Raw genomic sequence first — 18910 nt, 5'->3', positions numbered from 1 at the left:
AGCAATTGCAAGTTGACATGCTAAACCCGCATACGTACGCTAGCGCCATGAGGCTTAAAGGTCGTCCGGCCAGCGACTCCAGCCTCTTGAGCGTATTGATGTTGTCGGATGAAAGGCCCATTCCGCTGTCGCAGTGTATACCCTGTTACACATCATCACCATTTTTATCATCATTTTGCCATCCTTTTGAAGCGGGAGGGCCGACCTGGACGGATTAAGCTGACCTGCCGCGCCCCTTGGACGTCAACGTCACAGGTGACCTCGTCGAAGGTTTTCACACTGGCCGGTCGGATCTTAATGTTCCTGAAGCATGGAAATAGATTAAATAAATATAAAAAAATATGAATATTCTATTATAATATTTTAAGATGGTCTGATTTATTGAAACAGTTCAATCCAACTCAATGCGTTCAAACATACTGTTGTCACGATACCAGATTTTCAACTCGATATCGCCCCTCAATAAAATATTCAATACCATTTTCTATTGACTAGTCTTACTTTTGTGTACGTCGCCCTCTTGTGGTGGCCACCATTACTGGGGTGTTTAAACACCTCAGTCGCAGTCCAGCGTCAGTCAATGCTGATAACCGATTTCATGTGCGTTTCCAAATTATGCAACATGTCAAGTTGGATTAATGATGTTCGACAGTGACCTCCAGTTACAAATGAAGGTATGTTATATGTGATTTTAGTGAGTAGTTTGGTTATGGAAATAAGAGCATGCTATTTCCATAACCCATCACTAAAAACTGGGAAAACATGGAAAACTGTGACTAGTTACATTAGCTTGCTAATTGTAACCAAACTCTATACATTAGCCACGTTTACATGCTGACTTTTATTCATACCGATTCAAATAATTCCGAATGGAAATTTCAGATCAGCTGTTTACATGTCACTTCATCTATTCCAATCCAGCGTTTACATGTGTCTGCCTTTATTCCGAAAGGACGTTTGACAACTGCCGTCTGACATGTGCAGATTAATCAAAACAAAGCGTCACGTTGCAAAACATGGAGATCGATCGTCAGATCAGCTGCTGTTTTAACTTTTCGAGTGGAAACAAAACTTCAGAATGACACGCCGTTCATTTAAAAAGTTGTGTGGGCTGGTGGAGGGATTCATGGATATAAACTTTCCGCCGGACTCCAATTAGGTGCGCTGTGCGTGTGCTTGGAAGCCATGTTGCAAGTGACGTTACTTACGTCACCAAGTGACGTCACCACGTCAGTACGGCGCATGTGCAGAAAGAACGCAACCAGACACCATTCCGCTTCCCTGTTTACATGATATAATTTTACTTCTAATCGGTTTGGGAAAAGGAATATTCCACCCCTGTGAAACGGAATGAAATTTCATTCGGTTTGGGCCTGTTCATTCCGAATGAGGTGTTTATATGGAACACATTTATTCGGTTTGAACATCTAAACTGATTGCAATTGGAATATTTGGCTCCATGTAAACGTGGCTATTGTTTCATAGGCATTCAAGAGTATTTCCTCATAGTAATGTTAACTGTTGCTGGCTGTGTGCTGCAGGCAGCACACTTCAGCAATGGCGGACGGGGTGCATCTGGTTGTTTTGCTTGGATTAGTCAATACAACATAAACAAAAAACCCAATTTTAATGTTATGTTATTAACTCGTTCAAAGTTTTCTTCATTGGTTGCCATTAATTTTTGACAAAAACAACTTCCTTGAATTGCTCCAAAATTAACGGTAAGTTACTAAAACGGTCTGTTAAACTGTAACCAAAAGTGACCCAGTAAAGCCAAATCATTAGAAAATGACCATTAAATGTAGCAAGACCAAAAGAGAGTGACCCGAAATCAATAGGAAGTGACCGGGAAATGCCTCGAAAGCAAGGCGTAGGTTTTATTTCAACATTGGTAGGGAATATATAACAGCATAACCTGCATGTACACTTTTATCTGGGGACGGGACATTATTTAAACCAAACCGATTGGGTACATTTCCCAAATATAGCTAGATCTGATGTAAAAATTGAAAAAAAAAATTTTTTTCATGGGAGAAAGTCATTTGTCAAAATGCTTGTTCCATATAAAGAAAATTTACAGTGGTTTTTTTTTTTTTTTTTTTTTTTTTTTTTGGGGGGGGGGTAAAAATGTGCACAGGCTGCAAATAAAAATAAAAATATTTCTTCAAATGATGTAGAAGATACATACATTTTAATTAGGGAAAAATACACAAAATGCACAGTTGATTTAATGTTAACAGTATAAAACGTACAGAAAGACACCTCTAAGCATCTTTCTACTCGAGTTTTACAGGTTAGCAAGTTCACACAGTTTAATGTTATGCTAACTCTATGGCAGGTCAGAGTTTCGGTAGCAAAATTAGTGGTGTGTTCCCCACTTCCAAGACAATTACGTCTTTTTACATTACTAACAGTGGCTGCTGCTGCTAGCCGAAAAAAACGTCTAATATCCCTCCACTTCAAAGGGGGCGGAGAAGGCGGCATGTCGACATGTCTTTCTGCCGGTATTGTGTGAATGTGGGGGTTCTCGTCATCAGCCAATCAAACGTGCGTTTAAGGGTGAAAAAATGGACTGGCACATTCAGCACATTCATTCTGAACATAATGAAAGTACTTCATTTAATAATGGCAGGGTCAATTCTATCCTTACAACTTAAGGGAAGACAATTTAAACTACCTATATAACTGAACTTATTATATAATGCAAATAAGGTTGCTTAAAAGTTGGTGGGGACAATTCGAGCATCTTGAAAAGTTGGTAGTGTTATGTTCCTACCGTCCCTATGCAAACCTACGCCCTTGCTCAAAAGCCTCAGAAAGTTACCAGTGAAGTGCCCTAAAATAAACAGGAAAGGATTCAAAATGTGCAGGGAGTGACCCCAGATAGCGACAAAATGTACCGGAAGTGACCCAAAATCAACAGGAAGTAATCTCTAAGTACCTTTAAAAAATTAAGTGAACTCTTTGCCTATCATTGACAACTGTAGTGATTCATTTCATTTAAATTGAGGGGACTGGCTGCTCATACTTTAGTGCCATTGTCGACGCTACACATTCAATTCATTTTGACTGGGAGGGGCGAATGAACGTAAGTTTATGGCGCTTAAAAGTCAAAAGTAGGGCCTAGACATGGCTTTCTTACCAGGTTCCACCTGAGTGTCGCTGTGAAAGGGGCCGGCTGGGAGTCTCTCGCGGTAGCGCGTCGACACCCGTGTCTCCCACCTTGGCTAGCAGGGCGGTGTTAATGGGGATGTAGTGTTTTCCCTCCTGAAGCACCCACACAAACAGTTAGTACAGAATGTAATAATATGGAATAAAAATCCCCCAAAATATACATTAAATAAAACATGATATCATATAATTAATTAAAAGCAAAAAATGAAAAGTCAAGTTTTGAATAAAAGTGATGTCATAAAAGCAATTCAATTAAAATAAAATTGCCATTATTTTTCATCAAAATGAACGAAACAATAAAATTACATGAGATATTCATCAAATATTTAATAATAAATGAAATATAAAAAAAAGTACTAAATGACGAAGGAAATAAACGAAAAGAAGTTTTTTTTAATAATGTAAATTAAAATGTTTGATTTCAAATGAACTTTTAATCAAAACTTTTAATTTACCACTAATAGTATTGTGTTTGTATTTTTTTCATAACATTTAACATCACATCATTTAAAAATATTTTTTATTCAATGTGTGAAATAAAATTACATTACAAAATGAAATTATAAAATTATAAGCAATTTGTTTGTGAATATAGTCATTAACAATAAAATGATGAATTACAAATTAACATTTGATTGGAGATATTAAAATTAAGAAGTAGAGTTGATAAAAGCATTTTAAAATGATATCAGATAATATCAGCATCGGTTTTGGGCCAATATGCCCGTTGCCTTCAAAGTGAATGTAGAAGCCTTCTGCCTTTGTACAAGGGCTGGTTGCAGCTTATCACAGCAGTTATGCTTATAAGTTGAAGTCTTATTTTTCACAGAATGTTTATTTGGAAAACCTTGAAGTTGTTACATGTATCATTATTAAAGCATCCGTTCGGGCATCACAATACAATTAGCCACTATTTGTTAAGTCTACACGTACCAGTATCATTTGGTATCGGTAGTGGATTTTTGGAGTTGGACAATAACGGGATATCGGTTAAAAAGTGATTATCTGAAAACTCTATTAAAAAGTAAATGTATTACAGTGTTCCCTTGTTTTTCGCGGTTAATGGGGACCAGAATAACCCCCCCCTCCCCCCAAAAAATCCAATGTATTTATTCAGATTTAACATTGGAAAGAGATACGTATATGACATGTTTTTTCACTTTTTTCCCCAAAGTATAGTTAAAAAAAAGTTGATTTATATATTTTAATAAATGTTTTTTGAGCACTTCAAATGTATAATCATAAGTTTTAAACATGTTACTGCCCCACCAAATTATTTTTAAACAATAAAGTAGAAAAATGCTTGTCTTTATTAAATGCTTCATTGACTAAGTCCACTCAAATCCACTCAAGCTGCTCACTTACACACAATGAGTTGCCACAGAAACCGTTTAAGCTAAACGATGATTGACGCATGTGGCGCTTTGAAGTGTCGGCTTCCAACCATCTCTGCCAAGATTAAACCTTTATGTCTGTCAATCATCGTTAACTTTAATAAGCAACTCCAGTGTACTGCCAGACCAAGAAAACCAGCAGGAGGGATTGGGACAGCTCATCTCTATTTATTTATTTATTTTTTTTTCATTGAAAAAAAAATCTGCGATGGGCTGAGGGCGCAAAGTTTGAAGCATGAACTAGCGAGGGATCAGTGTATTAATATTATATATTTTTAAAAAACCCAACAAAAATTAAATGAAACATTTTCCGAAACAAAATTGAATTTAAAAGTTATATTTATTTATTAAATTGACAAACAATTTGATGTGGGAGGGTTGGTTGCTAAGTGCTAACCCTCCCACTTCAAATGGATAGGACGTCTATTGCTGTCACTAACAGCCAACGAGTTAACCGGGTAAAATGATGACTTTGTTATTCCGTACCTGCTGCACGCTGGCCTGAAGAAGGTCCCCCAACTGTTCCACGAGTTCGGTGAAGGTGGGCCGCTGCTGGGGTTCCCCCTGCCAGCACTCCAACATGGTCTGATATCTAAAACATATAAGTCATGTAAGAACATCTATTTGGCTTAAGGTCTGAGTGCAAAAAAAGTAAACAGTTTATTTTCCTATGACGAAAAATCCTCCATAGGTGCTTTGAAATGGTAACCACATTAAACAATGAAAATAATCCCCTCACCAATGTCATTTTTCATGTAGAAAATGAATTTGGCACTCAAACCTTTCTTTTTCCATTTCATAGTTATTCCATCCAAAACAATGCATTAGGGAATGCCCAATATTTTCATCAATTCTGTCTCATAACCAGAATTGATTATAATTTCTAGCTTTGTAGTGCTGTGCTTTTTAGTACGGCATGACAGATTGACAGAACAATCACCTAGCAACAAGAGAATAGAAAGCCTATGGATAACATGCTAACAGACTACAAAAATCTGCAGCTCATTCTGGCTGTGACATCATCTTCTGTTTGGAGATTTTTTTAATGGGAGAGACTAAGGCATCTGAGAAAGGGAGACTAATAGCGTACCACAAGAATGCTATTTCTTTACCGTGACGTCGCCATCATAACGCGGAACTGGGACGTTATAGACACGCCTGCGCATACAATCCGTTTTATTTCTGCTTGTTTTCTCCGTTAGTCTTTCAAAAAAGAACATGCCAATAAAACACTGCTGCTATGGAACTTGTGGAAACGACTCTAGACATCACGACATGAACGTTTTCTGAAACCAAAATCTTGGAGGAAAAAATGTGAAGAACGGATCAACTTGCGCGGGTGTCCAAAAGACCAGTTTAACGCCAGCAAGTTGAAACCATCCACATTTCATATGCAGTAAACATTTTGTTGGGGGCCATAGCCCTGCAGAGGACGAAGAGGTAAGCCATTTTGATATTTTTACTTGCTGCCATGCTGCATCTGTCTGACAATGAATGACCTGGAAAAAAAATTAAAATGGCATCCGACTGCTACTGTTACCTTGTCTGTTGTAAAACAAACAAACAAACAAAAAAAATTATTAAGGGGGAAGTGTAAATAAATTATAGAATCAAGATTTGTTCTTAATGAAAAAATTAGAAGTGTTCGTTGGCTGTCACTGAGTAGCATTTGCGATCGTTACACAAAAATGGCAATATAAATTGCCCCCAAGAACGGTCAGAGACTTAAGACAACCAGAGGATATAATATATAAGAAAGATAGGGCATATGGTGGTAAAGCGTAGATTGCTGAAACAGGAGAATGTCACTGTCAGTAGCGTAAGGCAATGCACACAAGAAAAAGGTGTCGATAAAAAAGCTAACTGTGGATTAGGTCGGCTCTATTTTCTGTTTTTTTCAGCCCTCAACACTCATCTCTTTAACTGAACATTTGTTTGTTCTTCCACACCTTTACCAGTGAATTTGGCACCAGGGACATCATTTTCGGACAAAATTGCTAGGTTTAGCTCAGTAAACATCTCCTTCGTACGCTATTTCCATTCATTTACTGTTAGGGACAAATGGGAGGTTGACCCGCCTAGCAACAAGTGCTAACGCCATGAATATTAATGAGCAAAAGTGACGTGTTGCTTGCAGTACGCCATTGGGATCTAATTTCATTAATAACCCACTTCTTTCACTTTTTTGGATGGATTTGGGTCTGCTATCATTTTAAAGTCACTTTCTGTAGTATCTCATAGCGCCTTTAACTTGTTTGGCTGCCAATGACGGAGCTAGACGTCCAATTTATAAGTTGGAGCGATGGCATTTAAATTGATAGTAGAAGGATGATTGGACGTCTAGCATCGCCAATGGCACTGAAAGAGTTAGCAGTTGTTTTTTTTCTCTTTAATAATACTCTATTTCTATTTTACAATGTTAATGTCTAGTTGTTTAGTCTCTTCATCACTAGTCACCCGTGTCCCCTTTCCCCCGGGGCTATTTTTCAGCTGCAGCCTCCTGACTGTCCGGACCCCAAGCTGGATGGACGTCCTCGTGGCTACCCCCGTCTCATCTGGCTAGATGGACCCCTTCTTGTTCCTTTACTCCACTGCATCTTTACGGACTGTAACTTCGCCTGCTAATTCCCATTAGCGGTCCTAGGGGTTCCTGTCTATCCGTCCTGGGAGTGGATCTCTCCTGACTGTGGTACTCCCCAAGGTTTCTCATCTTTCTCCCGAAGACTGGAGTTTTTGGAGTTCTTCCTTGCCGACATGGAGGGTCTAAGGATGGGGGATACCCAGGACTTGAATTTATTTATTCATCTTTGTTGCTTCATTTGCTGTTTCTGATTGTGTATCATATTGCCTCTGCAAAGCCCTTTGAGACATCATTGTTGTGATCTAGGGCTATACAAATAAAACTGAATTGAATTGAATTGAATAGTATCGTAGAATATCCTAGCTTGATTTCCAGTCCAATGTATCAATAACGGTTGTATCGATATATCATCAGATGATTGTCATAGCCTTGTAATCGCAAATCGTATCGTATTCTGAGGTATCTATGGCGCCCTCACAAATTTTGGCTAGGGGATAACCATGATAAAAAAAATTTTTGACATTAAAATGAAAATAATAACGGTAGTATAGTAATTATCAATTGCATTATTATTATTTTATTATTAGGGCTGTCAAATGATTAAAATTTTTAATCGAGTTAATTGCAGCTTAAAAATTAATTAATCGTAATTAATCGCAATTCAAACCATCTATAAAATATGCCATGATTTTCTGTAAATTATTGTTGGAATGGAAAGATAAGACACAAGATGGATATATACATTCAACTAGGGCTGCAGCTATCGAATATTTTAGTAATCGAGTAATCGAATGAAAATTCTATCGATTAATCGAGTAATCGGATAAAACAAATATATTTTTAGGTGAAGAGCAATTGTAAATATACATGGGAAAACAAGACATTTCATTTAATCTTGAACCATTTTCAGTCAATCAATGTCTTTATTTTTGATGTATATTGTTGAAAACAGCCAACAATTGCATCTCAGATGTAACTAGAATAAAAAAAAGACTTAATTCACTGCTTTCACTCAAAAAACCTTTAGATCTTAATTTTTTTAAAAAAGTATATATACACCTAAAAATGCCTTTACGCTTGATAACACACATCACTTAAAAGTTAGGATTTTTTCCCCACGTTTTTCAATTGAATTTCTATTTGTGTCAAGCCATTTTTAAGTTCTAGTTAAGTTTTAAGTTAGTCTAAACCAGACATGTCCAAAGTCAGGCCCGGGGGCCAAATACGGCCCGTGGTCAAATTTCATCCGGCCCCCAGCCACTGTCATAAAACCAATTTTATCTGGCCCACACACAGACTTAATAAATTGGTCAGCAGTACTGCCACCAGCATATGAAGTAGCTTACACACTAAATGCTGCTCCTCATTTACCCACTAAAAGGTAGCAGCACTCTAAGCAACATTACCCCGTATGACCCTTTACTCCCAATTTTCTTAAAATGGCGACAATCAACTGAGAAAAGTTGACTGCGAAAGGCCGACACTTCAAGGATAGGTGGAAATTGGACTATTTCTTCACTAAAATACGCAACAGCTGTGTCTATTTCATTTGCTAAGAAACAGTCGCTGTTTTTAAAGCGTTCAATGTGAGGCGATATTACCAAACAAGACACGCTGACATGTACGACAAGATTACAGGGAAGATTACAGAGAAAGTGAAGCAACTTGAAGCAACTTGAAGAGAGTTTAATTTCACAGCAGCAGTATTTCGCAAAAGCCCGAGAGTCGAAAGAGAACGCCACAAGGCTAGTTGCGAGATTGTTGAAATTATTACGTAATTTAAAAAAATAATAAAGCAAATGTGACACACAAAATGACTTGCTAAAATTTGCTTAAATATAGTGTTCTACGTAAAGGTCGTCAGCCAAGGTCGGCCCCCCACATTTTTAAGACACCAAATTTGGCCCCCTTTGCAAAATGTTTGGACACCCCTGGTCTAAACTGTAAGTCCTGATAGGATTTTGAGTTTTTGCAGTGTTCAAAATAAATGTATGATACAGGCTGTATTGGAGCACATTAGGGACTAGTGCTACTTGGTGTTTTATCCAGCAATGACTACTGAGCTAAAATTGATAGTTAGCATTATTGAGTTTTTATTTTACACCCTCATCACTCCACAACGCTATGTTATGTTAAAGCCTGTATGTAAGACATATTAGCCACGCATGGCTGCCTCCGCAGGGCTAACGTTACGTGAGCTAGTAGTGACAGTAACGTTAATCTTATTTATTAGCGCTTGGCGCTCTACTGTTTTAAGATGGCGGCTGTTTGCTAACGCTGCCCAGACGCGGCCTAGTCTGTCATTATGCATCTAGTTCAACGTACATGTGATCTCTATGAAACTCATCAGAAGCTACCTGCAACTAAGGTAGCATGTGCGGGCTAGTATTTAGCAACGTCGGCTGTCGGCTGCAGTAAGTTTTTTTTTTTTTTGCTTCTTCCTCTACGCACGTGACATCAGCACGTTGTCCCGCATTAAAAGTAGTCCGAGCAAAACGTGATGCTTAGAGCTGTCAAAATAAACAATTACTCGAGGTGAATAAAATTACTCGGATCAGTTTTTAAACTCGAGTAACTCGAGTTGCTCGAGTATTCGTTTCAGCTCTACATTCAACATACTGTACATAAGTACTGTATTTGTTTATTATAACAATAAATCAACAAGATGGCATTAACATTATTAACATTCTGTTAAAGCGATCCATGGATAGAAAGACTTGTAGTTCTTAAATGATAAAGATAAATGTTAGTACAAGTTATAGAAATTTTATATTAAAACGCCTCTTAATGTTTTCGTTTTAATAAAATTAGTAAAATTTTCAATCAAAAAATAAACTAGTTGTAATTGTTGATGTCAATAATTACACACTGCTCATGGGTGCTGAAGCCTATATAATCAGTCGCACCCAAGCGCCAGCAGAGGGCGACAAAACTCCAAAAAATACAAGTAACATGTGGACATTCCACTGTGCTGTCATTTTAATCTGTTTGAGCGGGGCATGTGTGTTAATTGCGTCAAATATTTTAACGTGATTAATTAAAAAGATTAATTACCGCCCGTTAACGCGATAATTTTGACAGCCCTAGTTATTTTTAAATTATTAAATTAAATCAATGTCATGATTTGTAATTTAAGGGAAAGACATTAATCACAGGTGTCAAACTCGCGGCCTGGGGGCCAGATCTGACCCGGCGCGTTGTTTTGTGAGGCATCACAAAAGTAAATTATGTGCTTCCACTTCATGTTTCTAAATAAAATAAAGTTTAAATTTAACTTGAGCCGTCCTCAATGAAAGGACAGAATTCAGACAATGTTTAGTTTTTTTTTCAGTCCTCTTGAAAAAAAAAAATCTAATTAAAAAAGATTAAAAAGAAGATATATTTACCCATTTCTAATATAAAACACAAAAAGAATATTTACTGATTTCCTTGTTTTTTTTCAAACAAAAAACATGAATTTAAAAGAAATTACAAACTTAAAAAAAATAATCTGTTTAAATTGTGTTTAAAAAATGAATGAGAATGTCCACAGTTTTTGCATCTTTGTATGTTTTCTAAATTAAATATATGTAAATAAATAGATAAAAACTTGAGAATACAGTATATTTGCTATAAAAGCTAAAAAAAAAATAAAAAAAAATGAAAGATTTGATTTGAAGATTATAATGTCAAAATGATTATCGACTATCAAAATAGTTGTCGATTAATTTGAAAATCAATGAGTTTGTCGTTTAATTGATGGATTGTGGCGGTTGTGGCCTGATTGGCAGACATCCGAAGGAAACCAGAAATACAACGTGGCCTGGAACAACGATGAGTTTGACACCCTTGCTCTAAATAACGACATTACTATCGAGGCCAGGCCATCAATTTTATTATTGAAGCCACACTTTTAGCGGAGTGGCCAGTAAATGTATTTGTAGTTATCCCCTGGTGGCCTCTTTACCGTTATGCTGACGCAGACTAGCCTGTGTCAAGAATTTCTCTAATACAAAGATATAAGTTGCAGATATCTTGACGAATGCGTCTAGTGTCAGCGGGGTTAATCCAACGCACGTGCGTTTAAAGCTGCATTTGATCCCTGAGTTCTTGTGGTGGAAATTTATGCAGAATTGGGGCAACCCTCTATCACGATTAAGAGATGAATTACTGTTCATCGGCTCGGAAATATAAAATGTGAAAAGTTCCCATTTGCTACACTCAGCATTCCTCATGTGACATTTTGGCAAGCAGGCGACAGATTCCACCTGTTAAGACAGGAATGCTGAAAAGGAGAGCGCAACTCTGTCTCAACATCTGCTTTTCATATTAAGTCATTATGAAACCAAAAGGCAATGATAGTGGTTTTCAAGTACAAATACTTGGACTCAAAGTGATTCATAAAACAACGCAGAAGTTTTTCACTGTCAGCTTTTGTAGTAAAATACTTTTTCAGTTGAATCATAATTTGATTTTACTTCTGTGAAAAGTGGTGGCAGTTTAATTCCTAATAGCTGCCACTGACGGCGATCGACGAACCAGTGTTTCTTTAAAAATGAACTGTTTTTCAATTGAGCATACAGTAACATTGGCATATTAACTCTTACAACGCTGAAACTACAGTGGGGCAAATAAGTATTTAGTCAACCACTAATTGTGCAAGTTCTCCCACTTGAAAATATTAGAGAGGCATGGGTAAACCTCAACCATGAGAGACAGAATGTGGAAGAAAAAAAAAACTGAAAATCACATTGTTTGATTTTTAAAGAATTAATTTGCAAATCATGGTGGAAAATAAGCATTTGGTCAATACCAAAAGTTCATCTCAATACTTTGTTATGTACCCTTTGTTGGCTATAATGGAGGCAAAGCATTTTCTGTAATGCTTCACAAGCTTTTCACACACTGTTGCTGGTATTTTGGCCCATTCCTCCATGCAGATCTCCTCTAGAGCAGTGATGTTTTGGGGCTGTCGTTGGGCATCACGGACTTTCAACTCCCTCCACAGATTTTCTTTGGGGTTGAGATCTGGAGACTGTCTAGGCCACTCCAGGATCTTGAAATGCTTCTTACGAAGCCACTTCTTTGTTGCCCTGGCTGTGTGTTTGGGATCATTGTCATGCTGAAAGACCCAGCTACGTCTCATCTTCAATGCCCTTGCTGATGGAAGGAGATTTTCACTCAAAATCTATCGATACATGGCCCCATTCATTCTTTCCTTTACACCAGGTGTGCCCAATCCCGGTCCTCGAGAGCCCCTATACAGTTTGTTTTCCATGTCTACCTCCTCTAACACATCTGAATCAACTAATCAGGATCGTTATCAGGCTGCTGCAGAGCTTGCTGATGCGTTGATCATTTGATTCAGGTGTGTTAAAGGAGGGAGACATGGAAAACAAGCTGGATAGGGGCTCTCGAGGACCGGGATTGGGCAACCCTGCTTTACACAGTTCAGTCGTCCTGGTCCCTTTGCAGAAAAACAGCCCCAAAGCATGATGTTTCCACCCCCATGCTCCACAGTGGGTATGGTGTTCTTCGGATGCAATTCAGTATTCTTTGTCCTCCAAACACGAGAACCTGTGTTTCTACCAAAAGGTTCTCTTTTGGTTTCATCTGACCATAACACATTCTCCCAGTCCTCTTCTGGATCATCCAAATGCTCTCTAGCGAACTGCAGACAGGCCTGGACATGTACTAGCTTTAGCAGGGGGACACGTCTGGCAGTGCAGGATTTGAATCCCTGGCGGCGCATTGTGTTACTGATAGTAGCCTTTGTTACTGTGGTCCCAGCTCTCTATATGTCATTCACTAGGTTCCCCTGTGTGGTTCTGGGATTTTTGCTCACCGTTCTTGTTATCATTTTGACGCCACGGGGTGAGATCTTGCATGGAGGCCCAGATCGAGGGAGATTATCAGTGGTCTTGTATGTCTTCCATTTTCTAATAAATGCTCCCACAGTTGATTTTTTTACACCAAGCGTTTTACCTATTGCAGATTCAGTCTTCCCAGCGTGGTTCAGGTCTACAATTTTGTCTCTGGTGTCCTTCGACAGCTCTTTGGTCTTGGCCATAGTGGAGTTTGTAGTGTGACTGACTGAAGTTGTGGACAGGTGTCTTTTATACCGATAATGAGTTAAAACAGGTGCCATTAATACAGGTAACGAATGGAGCCTCGTTAGACCTTGTTAAACCTTGTTAGAAGACGTTAGACCTCTTTGACAGCCAGAAATCTTGCTTGTTTGTAGGTGGCCAAATACGTATTTTCCACTCTAATTTGGAAATAACCAAACAATGTGATTTTCTTTTTTTTCTTCACATTATGTCTCTCATGGTTGAGGCTTACCCATCTTGACAATTACAGGCCTCTCTAATCTTTTCAAGTAGGGGAATTTGCACAATTGGTGGTTGACTAAATACTTATTTGCCCCACTGAAGAAACACAACAACAACAACAACAACAACAACCTAGGAGGGGCTGGATGCGATTGTTCATCATGAACATCCATACCAGCCGTCTTGTGACAGCTGACACACAGAACAGTGTTGTTTTTGTCAACGATGAAGATAACGAAAATATTTCGTCAACGAACAATTTTTTTCATGACTATGACGTCACGATGACGTACTGAAAACGTGTCTCGGGAGACTAAAACATAAAGAGATGGATGCCGGTTGTCGTCTGATGAGATAAGAACGAGATGAAAATTAGCCATAGTTTCTGTCATAAATTCACAATGAGAACAAGATGAAAATTTGCCATAGTTTCCGTCATAAATTCACAATACGTGATACTATCACAGCTAAGATTTGTTGATATTTCAGACTATGTTGCCTTCCACCCTGCAGATCTCTCGCACACCCCCATACTGGATGTAACCCCACACCATGATTTTGCCACCACAAACTTTCTGAGTGAATCTCGGATCCATGCGGGCTCCAGTAGGTCTCGTGCAATATTTGCGGTGATTGTGGTGTAATTCAATGGAAGATTCATCTGAAAAATCCACCTTTTGCCACGTAACAGTGCAGTTTGGTGGTGGCAAAATCATGGGCTGCCTGTTACATTCCTAACCATAAAAAGGGACAAATTCTGCTGCAGGATGGTGCTCCATTGCGTACTTCAATATCTACCTCAAAGTTCCTCAAGGTAAAGAAGATCAAGATCCTCCAACACTGGCCAGCCCAGTCACCAGACGAACAGAATGAAAGAGGAAGCATGGAAGATGAAACCCAAGAATGTTGATGAACTATGGGAGGCATGCAAGACTGCTTTCTTTGATGTTCCTGATGACTTCATCAATGAATTGTAAGAATCATCGCTGAACCGCATGGATTCAGTCCTTCAAGCCCGTGGAAGTCATACAAAATATTAAATTTGAATCTCACAGCACCACTACTTAATTAGCTTATGTTATGTAACATATTTTTGTATTTGAAGTACATTTTTTGTTCAATTTTCACACTACTTTCTGTAGGCGACAAAACTTTTGTCGTGCCAAAATTTGACTTTTATGTCTTCATTAAATGGTAAATCTTTTTTCAGTGAAACGAAATATATTTTTGTACATTCAACATCATTTGGGAGGGTCTTAGCTTTCATATGAGCCATTTCCTGAAAACGATTGAATAATTAAAAGTCAGGTTATTAGCAATTGTTTCTACAAAATGGATAAGCGACAAGACTGTTGTCAGGGACTATCGACGAAATTTGAAAGTTGTTTGAGTTTTCGTTGACTAAAATTACACGAATAGGAACACATTTTGAAATGACTAAAACTAGTATTTTCGTCCAAAAGAATAAGGCAAAAATTAAAAAGGCTGCCAAAAACAACACTGACACAGAAAAAAGGGGAGATTGAGATGAAAACTCACATTTCAGATGAGGAGTACTCCGGCGCTCTCATCCTGGTGCCTTCTTTCAGCCTGCAGCAAAACTCCTCGTCAATTTGGACGCCAGGGTACGGCGACGCTCCTAAAAGATAACACGAGTCACGGAAAGCCTTCGTTCATTCCCTGATCAAATTACCCCGAAAAATTACCTATGCTCCAGTGCAACTTATGTTTTTTTTTTTTTTAATAAGAATTTTTCCGAAATTGAGTTGAAAAAAATTCAGTTTCAAAAAATTCATTTTCAACATCTGATTAAAGACTGATTTTTTTTTTTTTGTGATTGAACTTTTGCGACTTATTTTTGTTTGTGACTGAATTTTTGCAATTGAATTTTTAGGCGACTTAAATTTTGCTGCCGAGTTTTTTTGCGGCAGAATTTTTTTGCATTATAAATTTTCCAACTATTTTAACGACTAAATTTTCCTGACTCATTTATGTGACTGAAATTTGCGACTGAATTTCTTTTGACAGAATTTTTTTGTGAGAGAATGTTTTTGTGGGTTTTTGCAATTGAATTATTTGAAATGTTTTCCTACTGAATTTTTTGACACTGAAGGATTTTTTTGTGACAGAATTTTTCAGACTGATTTTTTTTCGCGCCCGAATTTTTACTCAAAACATGGTCAATGCCTAGCACTTGTAAGATACAAAATCAAATTCAAACAGCTTTGCAGGATATGTTGCCCTGTAAGTTTTATAGTCACATGATGGACACGGAAAAGACTGCCAGACTACTGTAAATAAGATTTGATGTTGCAATAAAGAGAAATTATTGCTTTTCGCCTCACACGTTTTGGCACCCAACACATATACAGTAGCACAGCTTTGAGTCAATAAATACAGCGAGCTTAAATTCTGACTTGTGTTTTACTTCAGAGTATCATCAATCAAAACCAGCACCTGCAGTTTATTCGTGTCGTAGTGAAAAATTTAAACCAAATACAGTATATATCATTTGGTCGACTTGAGTGCAGTTGTAGGTCAATCTTAGGAGGCTTTTTAAATACACTCAAAAAGTAAGACTTTGACTGACTTTGACTGCCATTGATGGTGAAAGATTAAACTGAAAATTAAAAATAAAAATAAAAAAATGAATGGCAGCCAATGACTTAATAGAAACATGCAGTAATTTCAAGATCCAATAGAACACAGGTGTCAAATTGACAGCCCTGGGCTCATATCTGGCCCACCACACCATGTTGTGTGGCCCACAAAAGTAAATCTTCATGTTTTTTTTGCCTAAATAAAATTTATATGAAATTGTTGTAGCCCAGAAATTGGAGAATATTAACTGTTTTTTTCCCTATTAAACAAACAAACAAACAAACAAAAAAACAACAACAAACAAACAAAAATAAAAAAATCACAAAGTAACCCAAACTAACAGAAAGTGACACGACGTCAAAAGGAAATAACTCGGAAGTGACCCTTTAGTACCCTAAATTAACAAGGAAATGACCTCATTGTATGCCATTGACAACAATAGATATCCAATAGCGTACCGCACGAATGCTATTTTTAGACCATCCTAACGCGGAAGTGGGTCATTATGAACACGCCCTCGCACACAATCCACGTTATTTCGGCTCGTTTTCTCCGGTAATCTTTCAAAAAAGAACATGCCGATCAAACACTGCTGCTATGGAACTTGCAGAAACGACTCTAGACATTATGACTAGGACTGTCAAACGATTAAAATTTTTAATTGAGTTAATCACAGCTTAAAAATTAATTAATCGTAATTAATCGCAATTCAAACCATCTCTAAAATATGCCATATTTTTCTTTAAATTATTGTTAGAATGGAAAGATAAGACACAGGACGTATATATACAACATACTGTACATAAGTACTGTATTTGTTTATTATAACAATAAATCAACAAGATGGCATTAACATTAACATTCTGTTAAGGCGATCCATGGATAGAAAGACTTGTAGTTCTTAAAAGATAAATGCTAGTACAAGTTATAGAAATTTTATATTAAAACCCCTCTTAATGTTTTCGTTTTAATAAAATTTGTAAAAATTTCAATCAAAAAATAAATTAGTAGCTTGCCATTGTTGATGTCAATAATCACTTACTTACATAATTATTTACTACTACAGTAATTATTATGCTCATAGTGCTTAAACCCATAAAATCAGTCACACCCAAGCGCCAGCAGATGGCGACAAAAACACCCAAAAAACACAACAAGTCCACATGACACTGTGCTGTCATTTTAATCTGTTTGAGCAGGGCATGTGCGTTAATTGCGTCAAATATTTTAACGTGATTAATTTAAAAACTTAATTTTGACAGCCCTAATTATGACATATGGAGGATGTTTTCTTCATACGTTTCCCAAAACCAAAAACTCGGGAGGAAAAAATGTGAAGAATGGATCAACTTGCGCGGACGTCCAAAAGACCAGTTTAACACCAGCAAGGTGAAGCCATTAACTTGAATGAACTTTCATTCATTTGCCCCTCCCAGTCAAAATGAATTGGACGTCCAGCACCGTCAATGGCAGCCAATGGGTTAACAACGAAAATGTAAAAAAATATCCTGTATTACTATCAAGAAGAGTGCAAAATATTTCAAAATTTCCATCTGACTGCTTTAAGAAACCATTTGTGCAATTCTCAACTCCCTCTCAAAAATTCAGAAACATTTCTCAAAACCCCCCAAATTTCTGTTTTCAGTCATCTTTGAAAGGCTTTAAGCCGCATATATTTGCGCGACCGGCAGAATGTACACATCTGGCTAACGTTAGTCGGACAAATGAATCTTAAAAAATGCCGACGTAAAATAGGCGAGGAAACAATGCGCCGATTGAGTGTGTAGAGAAAATCAAAAGGATGATGGCTAGTTTCCATCCAGCGCGCACAAAATGGGACGCAATAGGAAATGTGCCAGCAGCAACACATGGAAAAAGTAGGTCAGGTTCTGTAATTATGAATGCTGAATGCTTCAAAAAATAGAGTTGGTTATTATTATGAACATATTTTATTTGAAAAAAAACAGTTGTGCCTTGAGATATGAGTCGATTATTTTCGCTCCAAACTTACTGATGGTTTTTTATTGTGTAAGATGTGTCGTGTATGATGGGAATGCGTAAATGTGTTTGTGAGGCCTGTCAAGGAAGAATTTCTGTTACCATCGGGGACAGTTAATAAAGTATTATATTCAACTGCTCTTATCTTCTTTCTTCTTCCTATCCCTTTCATGCATGAAATATGATTTTTTTTTTTTTTTCAACCCTTATAAGGCATTCAGCTCATTCGCTACAATTGACGGCACTAGATGCCCAATCCATTTAGCCTGGAACCTTAGAATGGATTGGAAGTCTAGCGCCGTCATTTGCACTAAAAGATGAGCATTCACAGCCTGTGCTCCTGGTTTATATGAATTGGACATCAATCGCCGTCAGTGGAATGCAATGAGTTAAATACTATGAAAAATATATATGGCGGAAAACACAGACAAGACTGAAAAAGCAGTTTCTGCTCTTGCACTCCTCTTGAAAAGAAACTGCTGTATTTTAAGCCAAAACAACTGTTGTGTTTGATAGAACAATATGTCTATTTGCTGCCATAGCAGATTCATCGCGCATTAAGTCCCTAAACTGTTTTTAATATGTCCGTTTTACCCTTGAAACCCCCGTTTACAGACGTCGCGCAACTGCTTTTTTTTTCAACCCAGGCATAAAAAGAAAGCAAGTAATTATATTTATTATTCAAAATGTCTGTCGTTTAAGCTTAGAACCATTGATTGATGTCTAATATTTCGTTCCCAAAAAAAAAAAAACAACTTTGAAAAATTATTCATTAGCATATTTTAAACTTTTAAACAAATTACGTCACAATGAAAAAAATGGTGTCTGTCACGGATATATATCTACCTCAT

General features: G+C 37.4%; 1 protein-coding gene across 2 annotated transcripts in view; it reads right to left on the bottom strand.

The window, feature by feature from the left end:
- kdrl (kinase insert domain receptor like) overlaps positions 1–18910 on the bottom strand; it is a 106675-nt gene that overhangs the window by 703 nt on the left and 87062 nt on the right. For both annotated transcript variants that reach the window (XM_057850340.1, XM_057850341.1), the window contains exons 25-29: positions 15000–15099; positions 5055–5160; positions 3143–3267; positions 225–303; positions 39–142 (exon numbers count right to left, since the gene is read on the bottom strand). In XM_057850340.1, coding sequence (XP_057706323.1) covers positions 39–142; positions 225–303; positions 3143–3267; positions 5055–5160; positions 15000–15099 — 514 coding nt within the window. The remainder of the gene's footprint in view (positions 1–38; positions 143–224; positions 304–3142; positions 3268–5054; positions 5161–14999; positions 15100–18910) is intronic.

The sequence above is a fragment of the Corythoichthys intestinalis genome, chromosome 11 (assembly GCF_030265065.1).
Source record: "Corythoichthys intestinalis isolate RoL2023-P3 chromosome 11, ASM3026506v1, whole genome shotgun sequence".
Classification (NCBI taxonomy): domain Eukaryota; kingdom Metazoa; phylum Chordata; class Actinopteri; order Syngnathiformes; family Syngnathidae; genus Corythoichthys; species Corythoichthys intestinalis.
This window is presented reverse-complemented; position numbering and strand designations above follow the sequence as displayed.